The following is a 17,232-nucleotide window of genomic DNA, read 5'->3' on the forward strand; positions in this document are numbered from 1 at the left end:
CTGTCTGAATGTTGGTGTCCCCCCGAAATTCATATATTGAAATCCTACCCCCCCCAGAGGTGATGGTATTAATAGGTGGGATATGGGGGAGGTGCTTAGGTCATGAGGGTGGAACCCTCGTGAATGGGATTAGGAGATTCCAGAGATCCCTAGTGCCTTCCACCATGAGAACACAATCAGAAATCTGAAACCTGGAAGACAGACCTCACGGGACCAACCATGCTGGCACCCTAATCTTGGACTCTTAGCGTCCAGAACTGTGAGAAATAAATGTTTATTGTTTATGAGCTACCCAGTCTATGGTATTTTGTTATAGCAGCCCAAACAGACTAAGACAGCGATGTATAAAATATGACCTTAGTTATGTAAACAATAAAAAGATGCATTTATATGTATATATATTTGTAAGTAAATACCTGTTTACTGCGTATGTCTATTTCTTTGACTATATTTATGAGACTACATCCATAAGGATATACGTGCAAAGATACTGTATTAGTCTGCTTATATATGTACATATAGTCTAGAAGGATAATCACACAATTATTAACAGTGATTAACCCTAGGGGATAGGGATGGGAATATGGAAGGAGGGGCATTCTTACTTTTTCACTTTGCATAAGCCTAAATAATTTTTATTAAAAAGCTAATGAGTATTCATTACATTTGTATATCTGAAGAATGCAGATTTTTTTAACCCCTTGATTCCGTGAGATCATATCTAGACTAGGTGCTTAATATATTAAAATAACAAATGTTACTTATATAACATGACTACAACTCCCATATGGTTTAGGCTCTATTCAGAGCTGCATTTGAATAATCATGGTCCAGAATCCAGAAAGGAATTACAAAGTAGTTTCAATTTTTACTTGCATGGCCTCAAAGAACATTAAGCCCTTCTCCTCCACTCTCCTGTAGCTCCTCTTGAGACTTTCTCATTCAAAATTCTAGCCCTCCCTCAGCCAGTCCCCTTCCTTTTCTCAGTTCCTTTGCAGAGACAGCCTTCCAAGTCTCAGGATTTTCTCTAGCAATTGGTCATACTCTGTATCTCAAAAGATCCAAGAACAAAGCTGGTGAAGACTCGTCTTCATTTGGGGGTGGGAAACACCTTGGCCCCATTCATGTATAGGTTGCATTGATTTCTCCGAATTTAGGGCTTTGATTCTATTAATTAACAATTGGTTCCTGTGTTTTATGGTTTATCTTTCCAACTAGAATGTATTTGGAATCATTTGCAACAACATGGATGGATCTAGAGAACATTAAGTGAAATAAGTCAGAAAGAGAAAGACAAGTACCATATGATCTCACTTATACGCGGAATCTAAAGAAAAGAATATGTGAATGAACTAATCAGAGACAGTTTTGAGGACACAAAGAAAAAACCGAGAGTTGTTAAATGGGCGGGGGTGGGAGGGTGGGGTGGGGTGGGTGGGGATAAGGGGAAAGGTGAAGGGATTAGGAAGCAGCTGGTAACCACAAGATGGCCTCAGGGTTTTTTGAAAATTAATTTGGGGAAGTTATTCAATAATGTTGCAAAGATTTTGTTGGGTATCCGATGGACATGCGTCCTATTTGGGAGACCACCTCAGGGATACTGTGGATGCCTGATCATGGCATTGTACACCAGAAGCTAAACATTAATGAATGCCAACTATAATTTTGTATAAAAAAAAAAAAAGAACGTATTTGGAGAAAAGGGGGTAGGGACACCATTGTCCCTATTCTTATTCTCCACAGTCCTTACAAAATCATTGTGTGATCTGTTGATGTAAAAATGGTTAATTAGAGGGATTCTCAAAACTCGTCAGTGCCCCGAGGCGGTGGGGGGTCTTCGTTTGTCAAGGTGTATCTTGTTTAGAATGCTCGTTTCCAGGCTCCTGCCCAAAGAGTCTAAGGTTTACTCATCTCTTACAAGTCATGTGCTTTCTTTCCAGGTCAGAACAGCCTTAGGAACGTTAAAGATTGAGAACTGCATTGCCTCGGAGAGTGGAGCCACACACGACCGTCCGAGCTCTTTGGGAGGGATGTCAGACGCGGGCTTGGAGCTGGAGGCCCATCTCACGACTTCCTCCCTTTGGGCTCCTTCTTCTCTCCGCCCGTCTCCCAGTCTGCAAAGTGGGGGTAGTCACATGTGCCTCCCAGGGCCTTCCGTGGACACATACTGTGCGCACACAGCCCGTTTAAGACCTTCTCTGTCTGGAGATCACCCAGGCCTGGTTCCTGCCCTGCTCTCATGGGAGAGTCTGACTCAGTCCCCTTTCGGCCCCCAAAACGACATAAAGGCAGAGACTTCAACTTCGGAGAGGATTCCTCAGGAAAAAAAAAAAAAAGGACAGAGTAAGTCCGGCCAGCAGCTACATCTTTTCTTCCCAACAAAGAATAATCCGTAGTCAGGCCTCTGGCACCTGCAACTTTTCACTTTGGGGAACAATGCACTCGGAGCCCAGGCCTTTAGGCAAGGCAGAAATCCTGGAGCGGTTCTGCCTGTTTGGAGGCCTGCGGGGCATGAGGGGATGGAGAAAAGTGAACCAAGCTCCCTTCTGGCTTAAAACCGGCTCGCCCTGCCTTCCTAACACAGCTAAGGGATGCCGTCGCCATTTTGCAGGGTGGGCTGCGCAGGCTATTGGCGCCGGGCCCGCGCGCCCGAGCGGGAGAGAACCGGGAAAGCTTGGCTGATGGGGTGGGAAGCACGCGTGCGCACAGGCACCGGTGGCGGTGAAGGCATGGGGCTGGCGTGCGACTGCGCGTGCTCGGTGGGAGCCCGCGAAGTACCTGGAGGAGGTGGGGGGCGAGGTAGAAAGGAGCGGGGTTGCAGAGCGCTTGCGCGGGAGGTCTACCGTACCGTGAGGGGGGCTCTTGAGCAAGCGCGCAGCGACGGGACTTGGGAGATCTCGCGAGATCTGCAGGGTCTATATATGTGCGCAGGGAGCCCGCGTCCTTTCCCTGGTGCGAGTCCGTCTTGCGCGTCTGTGCTGCCGAGCAGTAGTCGTTTATCTCCGTCCGTCTTCTCTCCTACCTAAGTGCGCGCCACCACCCCATGGAAGATTCGATGGACATGGACATGAGCCCCCTGAGGCCCCAGAACTATCTTTTCGGTAAGTGCTGTGGGTTTGGAGCGAGGCCGAGCAGGGCCTGGTGGCTTTGCGGTGGGGGGGCGGGATCCCGCTGAGGCCTGGGGCTGGTGAAGAGAGCGAGGCGGGCTGGAGGCCCGAGGGAGTGGGCAGCGAGCCGCCGGGGCCCGGCCCCCGCGGGATGAGGAGCCTGGAGGGCGCGCCGGCTGGAGGCAGCGAGGGGAGGAGGGCGGCGTGCAGCCTGAGGCGTGAGCGCTCCGGGGCCCCGGCCCGAGGCGACGTGGACCCCCCTAGCTGCGGGGCGGCGTTTCCTGGTAACCCGGTGGCGTTCTGGACACTGTTCTTTTTCGGGGTGCGCGAGGGCGTCGCCTGGGAGCCGGAGCCGGTGTGTTGGATGGTGGGCCTCGGGTGGATGGGGCCGGAGGTAGTGCGGGCCCGCATGGGGGGCGTGCGCGCCTTTCCTGGCAGAGGGCGGGAGGCGCCTGGCGCTGTTGTCCGGCCCCCGAGTTAGGTGTCTGCGGCCCGGCAGCCGCGGAGCCTCGGCGGGGCGCGGGGGGCGGGGAGGCGCGGCCGGCGAGGGGAGGCCGCGAGCACGTGGTTGCCACGTGTTTGGGGGAAGGCGGGGGTGTGGGCGCTACATCCGGGGCTCGCAGGTGGTGTCCCCCACCCCACCGCTGGCCGGGCTCCTCGGGCTGCAGGGGGCCGTTGGGCGGGAACTGTTAGGTGACGGGGCTGCTGGCGCCTGGACGCTGGAGGCCTTTGTTCAGGGCTTCGCATCGAGGATGGCGCTTCTCACGGATGGGCCCTTTTCCTGGCTCCCCGCGGGGACGGCGTGGCCCCGGCGCGGGGCGGTCCCGAGGCTCGGAACTAAAGGGGCTTCACGGACGTTGCTCGTAGGTAGCGGCGGATGCAAACCCAAGTCCTGGCCTCCGGGGCTGCTGAGTGACAGTTTTTTCCCTTTTTTTTCTTTTTTTATTGAGGGAGGCCCGCGAAGGCAGCCTTCTGTGCGGCATTGAGCAAACAGCCTTTTTCCCTTAAAGACGAGAGTCCGTTCGGGGCAGTAAGACCGGGTGGCGCTGTATGTAATACTTACTGTGCCGAGGTTTGGGGACCCCCCCCACACACACACACACACTGTACGCACCACGTTAAGGGGAGGCCCGCTTTGGCCTTCAGCCTCAGTAAACGTGTTGAAGCCATTTCTTTGTCAGGCTTTGGAGTAACTGCAAGTCCTGCCCCAAATTTCATTGTTTCTGTATGAACAGTGCTGAGGTTTGTTAACTGAGCAGTAACATTTAAGTATCTATATACAGTACCTGTTAGATGACAGTTAAATGGAATCATTTAAATTAATAAAACTTGTTCTGACAGTATTTAAAAGTTTGTTCAAGGAATGGGAGTAGATAACATGCACTGTCCATTGTCTGTTTATTCCTAGGCATTTTGAATAATGGGGGGGGTTGATCAATTTATATTAAGATGTTTTTGTTACCCTTTCCATTGGAAATATCCCTCGGATATTTCTATTGCGTTAAACATATTTTTTAACATAATTTAATGTACATCATTTCTCTTCAAAGGTGAAATGTTGACTCTGTAACAAGTGTTCTTTTATATTTAGTTTTCCTGTTGTGAATACAAGTTGGTTTGTGTAGATATTTGTGTCATCGTTCTCATTTCCAAATTGGTTGCTTTTCTTGGGAGTTTCAGTAGGTGACTGAACTTTTTTTTAAATAGTGGGGGTTTTATCAATACTGTACATTAAGTTTGGTTTCAGGTAACTTGTCTTAGTTCCAGGTCTGCTAAATCTTTTAGCCCATTTCTACCTGAGGATGGTAATAGTGGTGTAGTTGAGAATGAAGTAGTATAATGGGAAAGCAGAATTTCTAAAGTCCTGTAAGGATGTTATTTGATTGTTTACAGACATTTGCGTTGATTGTTAGATATTTGTGTTCAAGAAATCCAGGAAGAGGTGCCTTACTACCTTTTAATAGCTGCAGTAGTGGGAAATTAGTTCACAAGTTAACCATAAGCTTTGGTTACCCACACTGCACTTTCAGTGTTATTTTTCTCCTTGTTATAGTTGCTTTTTTTCTTCATTTACAGGTTGTGAACTAAAGGCCGACAAAGATTATCACTTTAAAGTGGATAATGATGAAAATGAGCACCAATTATCTTTAAGAACGGTACTTAAACTTTTCAAAATAAACTGCGTAACCTTTCTGATTTCAGCTTAGTTCCTATTCATGTGGCTTATTACTTAATTTTTATAATAGTATTTTTATAACTGAGTTTTGAATATACCTGATTTTCTGTATATCTGTGATACAAAACTTGGCATCTTTACCACTCCTGTGGCAATCATGTAAAAGTCTAGTCACACTATTCAACTTAACATTTGTATGTGTCAATTGGCATTGTAAAGCCCTTTAGAATAGTGTGATACATCTATTTGTCCCCCACAGAGGCTAACGTTTGGTAGTACATAGTGAGAAATTGATTGGCAAGGTCACATAAAACTTGAAGACAACATTGTACACAGATTAGTTTTCCATCAGTGGTAATGAAAAGTTTGCAGTTTTTTTTCTTTTTTTTTTAAACATAGGAACTTTAGGGGGATTGTAAAATAGCAGGAAGTTGTACTATTTTTAATTAAGTTGTGCCATTTTTCTGTTCACAGGTCAGTTTAGGGGCTGGTGCAAAAGATGAATTGCACATTGTTGAAGCAGAGGCAATGAATTATGAAGGCAGTCCAATTAAAGTAACACTGGCAACTTTGAAAATGTCTGTACAGCCAACGGTAAGGGCACTTACACTTTGGGTTTTGTGTCAGTCTAATTCTGTTGCAGTGTAAGGTAGGTGTGAATTTGGTTTGGTTCTTCTGGTCACAGCTTCATTATCTTGTCACTGGGGTTGAAGGATCAGCTCATGAACAGGGTGGTTGCTGCTTGTTTACCGGGTGGGAAAACAAGTTCATTGGTTTGTTTGGCTTAATGGGTTTGCCTGTCACATCTATTGTACAAAGTTTTAAGTTATGAGCAGGTTTTATACCGAACATTTAACCTTTTAGTGTTTTCACAATATTTAGTAATTTAAAAGTTTCTTCTTTTTAGGTTTCCCTTGGGGGCTTTGAAATAACACCACCTGTGGTCTTACGGTTGAAGTGTGGTTCAGGGCCTGTGCATATTAGTGGACAGCACTTAGTAGGTATGTAATTTTTATCTATTATGCTATTCTCTTTAATGCAGTTAACTATCTTGTTCCCAATTTGGACTTTATAGAACATTCTTAGTTCTAGTACTACTGTCTTTATAATAGGTTCAAATGGGAATCTAGTGGTTTATAACTGGAAAAGCCTGTGTTTTTTGTATTTAAAATCTAGTAGTGAGCAGTAGGTTCCAAAATTCCTGTTTGCTGTTTGTTTAGATTTTTTAGAATCTGTTCTTAAATATTCTTACTATAAATACCCTTTCTTCTGAGTTCTTGCTTCTTGGTTGAGTTCTAGTGGTGGCTAAAAAACTTTTATTTTAGCTGTAGAGGAAGATGCAGAGTCAGAAGATGACGAGGAGGAGGATGTGAAACTCCTAAGTATATCTGGAAAGCGTTCTGCCCCTGGAAGTGGTAGTAAGGTTCCACAGGTATAGATAATTTATACAGATAAATTATTCTGGCTTTTGGTTTGGTGATTAGGATCAGCACTTGCTCATGAGGGGGTTTTTTTCATTTGTTTTTTTTAAGAAAAAAGTAAAACTTTCTGCTGATGAAGATGATGAGGACGACGATGATGATGATGACGACGAAGAGTAAGTGTAGTAGTAGTATGTGCTTAGAAACATGATACGTGATATGTAGTATGTGCTTAGAAACGTGATAGTTGTATGGGGGGAGTTTTATGAAAATGATTTACCAAAATCATTTTGTGGAGCTAAGTAATAGCTTCAATTAAAGAAACAGTAAATAGTGTTTTCAGTTTGGGTTGAATGAGCTTAGTTAAAGGTTGTTATTGGAACTGCGAGCCATTAAAATGCTGTAGCACGTTGCAGATTTTCAGATGGCTAGAGTATGTAGCGTTTCCCGAATGTGTTTGACTAGGTGCCTTTTTCCTGGGGAAGATGATCATGGACACATTACTGTACGTTAAGAGGTCTGGTATATTTCATGGTGAACAGCTCATGATGAGCAGGTTGGGGGGAAAGAGAATCTGAATAGCTCTGGCTACATTCACTTTGTATGTTGTCACTTAAGGATTTTTTTCCCACATAAAGGATTTTGACCTGTCGTTCTCTGGTTCTTGTTGAGAAAATAAGATTCTAAAAGAGGATAGGGTTTTCATGGAGAATTTAAAGTTTGGTTGGAAACAAGATTTGATGTGTTTATTAAACTAGGTCAGGCTATGGTAAATAGTTAAATGCACACTGGAGTAAACTGCTATTTGTAATTGGTCTTTCCTATCTGCAGCAATATCAGTAACTTTTCTAATGCATTGAATTTTTTCAATGTCAACTTTCCACGAGTTTCCAGGTTGGTCCATATATATTTACTGAAAACATAATTCAAATAGAATCTTAAGAAAGACTCTTGAGAACTTGCACTGATGAGTGATCCAGTCTGGAAGTTAGGTTTTCAATAACCTCAACTGGCCACACTGGTAGTTCTTTAAAAAGACCTTTGAGTGTGACAATAAAGGCAGAACATAGGAAAAGGCCAAAAGATGAAAGAGTTGAATGCTTAAAAAATTCATGTCAAACTTACAAACTCAGTATACTTGATGTTTGATTTTTATTACTTTAAGAATATTTGCTGTTAGTAAGAATTAAAAAAATAACACGCCAAGAAAGGAATGGGAAATGGGCTTGGACAGAAATGAGAAATCTGGATAGTATATGGTGCTTAATTAGGCTTAAGTTTCTGGTGATTCAGGTTAACCTTTGCATAGGTTTCAAAGCACAAAGTCACAGAGACTTGAGACAGTGCTTTCTAGGAAGGCTTTAGAGTAGGCCCTTATTGGTATGTATCTTGATTTTGTTGCTTGGGCTTTGGAAGATTTCCTGTCTTTAAAACAGGGATAACTTCTGATGTAACCGCAATGGAAGATAGTTATAATGTGAAAACAGGATAGTTGTCTTGTCTTGCACATCTTAGGTAGTGAGCAAGGAATGAAAAGTATAGATGCTATTAAGGTTTAAATTAGTAGATTTTCATTTAAGAAAAGAAAGGGTAGTCAGATAAATGCATAGATAGGGACAGTTCATGGATGCCTTGAGGGTAACAAGTCTTAGAAAATTCTGGTTAGGTGGCAATGAAAATGTGAAGAGGTACCTTGAGGTTTGTAAGTAGATAAAGTTATCAGAAACTGTAAGCCACAGTACCTGAAGACTTGGAACCCACAAGATAAAAGGGAAGTTGATGGGCTCTGCTTCTGAGGATGGAAAGGGTATGGTGTGGGGTGGGGTGAGTTGCTGTTGACGTAAGCAAGAAAAGCTAAAGTCCATTTAAACTTCGTACATTAAAATTTATAAATATCATGTCATTCCATATAAGACTACCGTTTTCCCTATTGTATTGGGGAATGTGCTAATGAATCTGTTTATGATAGTGGTTTTATGGAAACTAATTGCCATCTTGTTTCTAGTATGGGGAGGCACATGCAGAGATTGGGTTTTAAGGCCAAAATTGACAAAGTTACTGTTAAAAAAATCACTTAAAGGACTGTTTATGGGTTTTTTGTATACTACATACCTGCTCTAATTAACACTGCAAATTTTACTCCAGTGTTGAAAAGATGGGTGTTTCTTTGGTTGCACATGAGTGAAATTCTTCTTCCTGTCTTATACACAGAGGCTATGTTGTAGGGAAAGGAAACATTTTGGCCAGTATATAATTAATTGGTTTTTGAAGTAAAGTGTGAACCAGTTTCACTATTTGCTAATATAGACTTCCTGTGGATTTCTGCAGTGATTGGATTTGCCTATTTGGGATATTTAATGTAAATGGAATCCTACAAAATATGCTCTTTTGTGACTGGTTTCTTTCACTTACCACAATGTTTTTAAGATCCATGTTGTAGTGTGTACCAGTACTTTATATTGAGTTGTAAGAAAATTTTACATATTTTGGAAACAAGTCAGATAAGATTAGTAAATATCTTCTCCCATTCTATGCGTTGTCTTTTCCCGCTCTTGATAGTATCCTTTGGATCTTCATGAAGTCATTCCTTTCATTGCTTATACTTTTGGTGTCAAACCTAAGAAACCATTGCCAAATCTTGTAAAAGTTTTATAGTTTCAGCTCTTACATTTAGATCCTTGATCCATTTTGAATAAATTTCTGTATATGGTGTGAGATAGAGGGGCCAGTTTTATTTTACATGTAGCTATCGAGTTGTCCCACCACCATTTGTTAAAAGACTTAATTCCACTTTGAATGGTCTTAGTACTTGTGTTTGAAATAATTACCATAAATACATGGATTTATTTCTGGACTCTTCAGTTCCACTCTACTGATGTGTGTCTATTCTTAAACCAGTAAAACACTGTTGATTTCTTTTTTAAAGTTTTTTACAGATTCCTGTCCAAAATCACTGTGTGGATCCTCCAACTTTGTTCTTTTTCAAGATTGTTTTGGCTACCTTGAATTTCTATATTAATTTGAGGATGGATTCCTACAGAGAAAGAAGCAAGCTAGGATTCTTTTTAAGGATTGCATTGAATCTGTAGATTAATTTGGAGAGAGTTGTCACCTTAGCAAAAATCTGAAAATGGAATGTTTTTTTTATTTTTAATTTCAACTACCCTGTCCCAAGTTATTTTTCCATTTTTTTAATTTGGAAAATACATAACATTTAACATTTTAAATCATTTTTTTAAATGTACAGTTTAGTAGTGTTCACCATATTCACATTGTTGTGTAACAAATCACAAAGTCTTTCCATTTAGTAATACTGTAAAATCCACACGTTGAAGAAAAACTCCCCATTTTCACTTCCCCAGCCCCTGGTAACCAATCAATCTCCTTTTGGTTTCTATAAAGAGTTTGATTATTCTAGATAACTCATAAGCTGAATCATACAGTATTTTTTGTGACTCGTGTTTCACTTAGCATAATACCCTCAAGGTGCATTCATGTGCAGCATCTTGCAGGATTTCCTTAAGACTGAATATTCTGTTATAGGTACATATGACCTTTTCTTTAACCATTTAACTGTTGGTGGAATTTTGGGTGGCTTCCACCTCTTGGCAATTGTGAACAACGGTGCAGTGGACATGAATGTGCAATATCTCTTCAAGACCCTGTGAGTGCATTGAATCAATAATGGCTTTCTTCGTTTGTAGTGATGATGATGATGAGTTTGATGATGAGGAAGCTGAAGAAAAAGCTCCTATAAAGAAAGTAAGTTGGATACAATGTTTACAAGATTGTCAGAAATAACCAAATAGTGGACATTTTTTTAGTGCTATTCACCTGTTTTGTAGTTAACAAAAACTGGCTTGGGGAAGAAGTGATGTGATCTCATACTTAAAATTGGTCTGGAGTGGGGCTGTCCTGAAAACTTAACACTGGGGAATGATTTATTCTCTATTCACATAGCTTTCTTCCTCTTTGTTATCCCTTTTGCAAGTTTTTGTCAAAATAATTGGTTCATCTTAGCCTTGCTGCTTTTCTTCCATAGTTTGGGGCAGTTTTATTTGCACTGATGTCTTTATGCATTGATTAAGATTAATTTCTAATTATAGTCTGTTCGAGATACTCCAGCCAAAAATGCACAAAAATCAAACCAGAATGGAAAAGACTCAAAACCATCAACACCAAGATCAAAAGTAAGTGGCAACATACACACAAATACCAGTTTCATTGAACGAGTTAGGAAAGTTAAAGCTTCTACTGTGGAGAACGTAGTCCATCTGAAATTTAATAGGCTTCTGGAGAATGCCTGTGATTGGTGTCTTCAGAAGGCTGAAATGTGCTTGTTGATAGTCATTGTCATATTTACAGCTGCTGGCTTTCTAGTGGGGGAGAAAGCCAACAAATACTTTTATGATATAAAGAGATGTCTTCTGTAAGGGATCTTGCTTGTTGAAAGGAATATTTATTGCATAATATAGTTTCTCAACCCTGGTGACAAATAAATAAGGAGATTAAAAGAACCCCAATACTTGGATTTGGAGCTTATCCTTTAAATGCTCTGGGATGGGCCCCAGGCATCAAGCTGCATTGATTTTCTTCATTCTTAGGTGCCTTCTGGCTTTCTTTTTTTAATTAATTTATTTTTTATTGGGGAATGTTGGAATAGTTTTTCCAGGGCCCATCAGCTCCAAAGTCAAATTGTCTTTTAGTCTAATTGTGGAGGGTGCAGCTCAGCTCCAAGACCAGTCTCCATTTTCAATCTTTACTTGCAGGGGGCAAGCCCACCATCCCATGTGGGAATTGAACCAGCAACGTTTTGATAGCTTGTGCTCTAACCAACTGAGCCATCCGGCCGCCCCAATTCTGGCTTTGTTTTTGATGATATCCTGGTGTTAAATATAAATACAGGCTCAAACTATTCATATATTTTTCTTAAGGAATGACCCAAAGAACAAAATTGTTCAGACGTGAATTTATAATAGCAGCTCAGTTCTGGTATATGTTTGGTGTCTGGTGTATAGTCTTATAAAGAGAGAATTGTAAGAAGAACGTAGAAAATCTAAATAGGATTGGTCTTAATTAAGAGCTGTATCTTAACAACCTTTTGAAATTGAACTTTTTCCGCAGGGTCAAGAATCCTTCAAAAAACAGGAAAAAACTCCTAAAACACCGAAAGGGCCTAGTTCTGTAGAAGACATTAAAGCAAAAATGCAAGCAAGTATAGAAAAAGTGAGTAAAATTATCTTCTTTCAGAAAGTAGATAGATTTATTAACCCCTCCCTCAAACATACCTTTCTGGGGATTTGTAACAGCACTTTCCCATTTTTTTTATCCTTACTATACCCACCCTTTTGTAGTATGAAATGTTTTTCAAAAATGGATTACAAGTTACTTATTCATTTGTAATCTCTATGGTGATTTGTTTTTTGCATATTTGAAGTTACATATGCTTTATTTTTCATTATAAAAGAAATGCACGTAAGTTGGTTGTAAGTTACATTCTGACTACAGATGTTAAAATGAGATCTAGGAGAAGAGAACACTTCCTTTGCCTTATTTTCTGGTTGTAAGATGCTACAGAACCAGCAGAGGGCGCATGAGTCTTTCATAAAATTGCCAGCAGCTGGAGAAGTAGACAGTCTTTGACTGCTTGGTGTTACAGTTTAAAATAATAAATACTCAATGATTGACTCTAGCCAGTATTTTCCAACAAACTGAACCATTTCTATTTGCCTCTTTACACCAAGGTGTCACCAGTCAATACATTTAGTTATATCTTGATTTTATTTAGTTTCCTTTTGTCTTAAATAGTAGAAATGTGTGAGAAGAGGATTAGCTCTCATCTTGCTGCTTGTTTGACTAGGATACTAAACTTTCATGAACTCTAGACTTGAAGAATATGAAATAATTGATTTAAATGTCTTGAAACATTTGGGAGCTTTAATTCTATGAACAGGACTTTTAGACCTGAGTTATGGAGAGTAAATGTAGGGTGGTACGGAAAAGTTGCTGTCTCCTTTCCCCGTATTTTTCTGTGCTCCCTAGGTTCTACATGGCTTCAGTAGATTTCCTTTCCCTGTGCAGTGATGAGTCAATTGGAGAAAACATTTTAGAACCAAAATGCATTGTTTGATTTTGCTTTTGTATTACTGTAAACCTTTTAGCCTTCCTGGTATCGCTGCTTTATTTTTATCCCTTGCATACAGTGCTAAAATGACCTCCCCCGCATTTTAATATGGTCCTATCTCCTTGCAGGCACATTGAACAATCCTGGGCACTACTGGTAAATTAAGCCCAAAGATGGGGAGAGAGGAAAAAGGAGAGACAAATATAGTCCATACTGAGTGTCATCAACAATCCAGACTGAAGTCTTCTATTTTAATCTCAATTCCCTTTCCTGATTTGCCACCCACCCATGCCCCCTTTCAGGCTGGAAGCAATCTCACTCTTGATATCTCCTAAAGCACTTTTCTTTTGATTGCTGTGATTCAGTGAACCTTATACTTTGCTTTCTATTCACTTGTGCATTTGCCTCGCCTCTTTGACAATGTTTTAATCACCCTTGTGTCTCCCTAGCTGTTCAATAAATATTTGAATGAATCAAATAAGAATGTATGTGACAATAATTTTAAAATGGAAATTATAGTGAAGTTTGTTTTTTAGGGGATAGAGGCAATTAAGTATCATCCCATACCTGATCCCTAACCTATTTTATACCAGGGTCCCTTTGGCATTCTTGAAGCCTTCTTGATCTTTTTAAAATGCATGAAAGATTTGGGTTACAAGGAAAATTAAAATTTGGTTCTCAAAATAGGAAACAAAAGTAACATACTTGGTACATTAAATAATTCCAAAGTAGTGATAAATAATAAATATTTCATAATTTTAAGAATTTGTAATGCTTTGTAAATAATTTGGTGCTACTTTCTTCTCTGTCTTCATAATTGAAGGAAATACCAAACTTTAGAGGTCAACAAATTGTAGTAACTTTAATTTTCCCCTTTTATATACCAGGTTAGCATTGTGTTGGACCTAGATTCTTCGTATGTATTAAAGGGATCTTTTAACAATTTTGGTCACTTGTGCATATGGTATTCAAATGGGGTGTGCATTTGCTTATTTTGTTCTGGGTGATAGAGGGTGGTGATAACATTGACTTGTTAGATAATACAGTAGACAGTCAAGTTGGCATTTGAGTGCATTAGTATGGAAGTGCTAGGTCCTAATAGTTGCTCAATAGGTCTTTCTGGGCCTAAAAGGGATTTGTTCAATATTTTTAAAGAATTGAAGACACAAGGAATGAGTTAGTCGACGTAATAGCATGCAAATATGAGGAATTTCATAATAACACAAAATACTGTTTCTCTACATAACCCTTGATGCTTTTGTCTCGATAGGGTGGTTCTCTTCCCAAAGTGGAAGCCAAGTTCATCAATTATGTGAAGAATTGTTTCCGGATGACTGACCAGGAGGTAACTGAGTTTTCTTAAGACATGACCAAATCCAAATATTTTATTTTGATTTATTATGGTTTTTCTTTTAGTCTCCTTAAGTGTTGGCTTCTTTTAAAAGCTTCCTAACCACAGACAATACTTCAGATTAAATACATGGAAACTCTTAAGAATTTAGTTGGTCGAGACTGAGGAGATAAGTTTTTTTAGTGCATTTTCCCCAGCTTTTATGTAGTTGGTAAATTATCTCTTGGTTACTGAACTCAGTTTTACTTTTGGTATTATGTTGGCTAAGGAAATGAGCTGTGGTTTTACTTGCTGCTCCATTTGGCCTCTTGGCGCAGTCTAGTCTTTTGCTTTCTTGTGAGTTGGCGGAGGAAGACCATTTTCTCCATAGGTCTTAAGGGAAGGACATTTTTGCTAAAATCAACCTAAAGTGTAAAATCTGGAAGCAGGAAGCCAAATTGTAGTTAATATTCAATGTTTTAGCCTGAGTCAACTCTTAAGATTTTGTATTTCTTACCATGGAAGTCTTTTGTCAATAGAAAATTAATGCATTTATTTTTACTGTCTTATTTACAGTTACTGACACACAGGTTGTAAAGGAAAATGTAAAAGCAGTTACACAGGGTTGCTAGGCATCATGTATGTATAGAATATCCTGTGGTTTAATTGTTTATTTCAGGACTCCCTAAGTCTCCTGTATTCTGCCTTTTTTTAAAAAATCAAGAAATTTGTCAATTAGAGCCATTTTTCTAGAGCCGTAGTATTGAGTATTTGAATCATTTAAATGGCAGCACTACTTTTCTTAGGTGTGAAATCCTCAATGGGTCAGCACTGTTTAGGGTTGATTTTGAGTTCGGCCTTGATTGACAGTGGTGGTCATAACATGATCAAGTTCAGCCTTTTCGATTTTTTTTTGGTTATTCTGGGTATTTTTTGTGTGTATTTGGACCCCCAAAGACAAGTGTGAGTTCTGTGAATTTTTATGAATAGTTGACATTTATTACACAAAAGTCCTTTAGAAACTGCAGTATGCAGTTAATTCGATGTTAAAAATGGAAAGTCAGATATAAATTAGCATGTACGAACAGATGCATGATTTCTTCAACTAGTGGCAAAATAAAATTTTTGATTATGAAAAATTGAGATGAAGATAAAAGTAATAACAGCCAAAGCTGCAAAGGGCCTTCCCCACAGTATAACATCAGTCTTGCAGCTGAAATGACTGAACTCACTGCCAACAGAAGTATTTTCTGACTCCAAAACTGAAAGTATATTTTCAAGTGCCAGGATGAAATTTCTGCAATAATAAAAAATGTAACAGCTCAATTTACTATTACAGAGATTACCAAAACTAAATGCCTCACGTTTTTACGGCATAGCTACAGATGCAAGTAATCACTATTAAAATGTTTCCCATTGCTAGTGCAGTTTTTCTTGTGAAAGAGTTGCTTATGAGGATTTGGCTAGTAAAATCCCTTCCAGATGGACTTGAGAAATAGAAAATTTTTGCAGAAACTTGAATTGAGTGGAAAAAGATTATAATGCTTTTTGTGGGAGGACATAAAAATTTTGGTGAGTGTAAGTGCAAACAATGTTTATTCAAAAGTGGAAGCAAATCATGAATGATTCTATAGATGTTTGCTAATCTTCTGATGTTTCTTTTGACATTGGAGTGTCATGGAATTTTTCTGCATTTTTAAGATGAACAAACAAATTCATTGTTTTAAAGGAACTTGCTGAATCCTTTAAAGAATTGACAAGCATCAAGGCTGTCCTTTAAAAAAGAGAACATTATTTACAAATAGAAAAAGAAACACCAACTTGAAGTAGATACTGCGGTACTTACATGGTCATTTGAAATTGGAGAATTTTATTTTACATGTATGTTACTAAATATCAGCATGAGAACAAGTAGAATCATGCTGAACCACATAGCAATTGACTGGTGCTTTTGTTCAGACATTTTAAGTCATTAGATTGAAAGAATGGAAAAGCAAGGTAGGTCATGGATGATGGTGTTAAGTGCTTAACAAACCAGATAAGAGCACGTCTTGAGTAGTTAATATGGCAGGACATGGTTAGTGTACCACCTCATAATATAATGCTGAACATGTCCTTGCTAATGAATGTTCATTGGACAAAATGAAATTGGATGTGATCACTGTAGGAACTGTTAACAATGTAAATGGAATACACTAAGGATTTTATAAGCAAATTCTGCAAAACAAGTAACTGTTAAGATCCCATTTCAGGGAAATAATACAAAGATGTAATTTCAGATAGACATAATTTTTTAGTATGTGTTCCCATGTACAAAGGCATAGGCTTAGAAACAAATATATTGAACTGTTCTGTATAATAAATATGGCAGCCATAAAATATAACATTGGGGCAAGTTGGCCCAACTGGTCCCTTTCTCTTGGTTTCCTTTACTAAAGATGTCTAAGCTTTTAAATGTATATTACTATAATTGACTTTGCTTACAAAGAATCATGGTTTCTGTCTGAATTGAAGTATTTAAACTCATGTCTGAATGTAAATTTCCTTGAAATCAGTTCTTAATTATCTAGAGGGAACCTTTTTTGGTGGTAGAATGAAAAATAGATATGTTGAGCTATACAAAGAGACGTGGTTTAATTTATTGGTGTCTGTGAAGTGTTGTGGTTTTCTTAACCACATTTCTTTTTTTTTTCCAGGCTATTCAAGATCTCTGGCAGTGGAGGAAGTCTCTTTAAGAAAATAGTTTAAACAGTTTGTTAAAATTTTCCGTCTTATTTCATTTCTGTAACAGTTGCTATCTGGCTGTCCTTTTTATAATGCAGAGTGAGAACTTGCCCTACCGTGTCTGATAAATGTTGTCCAGGTTCCATTGCCAAGAATGTGTTGTCCAAAATGCCTGTTTAGTTTTTAAAGATGGGACTCCACCCTTTGCTTGGTTTTAAGTATGTATGGAATGTTATGATAGGACATAGTAGTAGTGGTGGTCAGACAAATGGAAATGGTGGGGAGACAAAAATATACATGTGAAATAAACTCAGTATTTTAATAAAGTAGTACTGTTTCTCTTTTTGTTA

At 39.5% G+C, this 17,232-nt stretch overlaps 1 protein-coding gene across 2 annotated transcripts; it reads left to right on the plus strand.

Moving 5' to 3' along the window:
- Nucleotides 1-2,758: 2,758 nt before the first annotated feature.
- NPM1 (nucleophosmin 1) lies at nucleotides 2,759-17,232 on the plus strand. 2 transcript variants are annotated; one of them, XM_081035956.1, is made up of 11 exons: nucleotides 2,759-3,101; nucleotides 5,184-5,263; nucleotides 5,758-5,877; nucleotides 6,191-6,284; nucleotides 6,609-6,715; nucleotides 6,816-6,880; nucleotides 10,409-10,466; nucleotides 10,811-10,894; nucleotides 11,829-11,930; nucleotides 14,099-14,173; nucleotides 16,855-17,232. In XM_081035956.1, the coding sequence occupies exons 1-11, from the start codon at nucleotides 3,044-3,046 to the stop codon at nucleotides 16,891-16,893; spliced, it is 882 nt and encodes a 293-aa protein (XP_080892082.1). In that variant the 5' UTR covers nucleotides 2,759-3,043; the 3' UTR covers nucleotides 16,894-17,232. The 2 variants fall into 2 exon arrangements, with proteins under 2 accessions (XP_080892082.1, XP_080892083.1); XM_081035957.1 differs by lacking the exons at nucleotides 14,099-14,173; nucleotides 16,855-17,232 and adding an exon at nucleotides 12,957-13,303 and having other exon boundaries at nucleotides 2,763-3,101.

The sequence above is a fragment of the Rhinolophus hipposideros genome (assembly GCF_964194185.1).
Source record: "Rhinolophus hipposideros genome assembly, chromosome: 23".
NCBI classification, from domain to species: Eukaryota; Metazoa; Chordata; class Mammalia; order Chiroptera; family Rhinolophidae; genus Rhinolophus; species Rhinolophus hipposideros.

Excerpts from the sequence above, each read along its gene's own strand:
- NPM1 (XM_081035956.1), top strand. The coding sequence starts at position 3,044 with ATGGAAGATTCGATGGACATGGACATGAGCCCCCTGAGGCCCCAGAAC. Across the intron at positions 6,285-6,608 it reads TAGTGGACAGCACTTAGTAG|CTGTAGAGGAAGATGCAGAG; the intron begins GTATGTAATTTT and ends CTTTTATTTTAG. Across the intron at positions 14,174-16,854 it reads TCCGGATGACTGACCAGGAG|GCTATTCAAGATCTCTGGCA; the intron begins GTAACTGAGTTT and ends TTTTTTTTCCAG.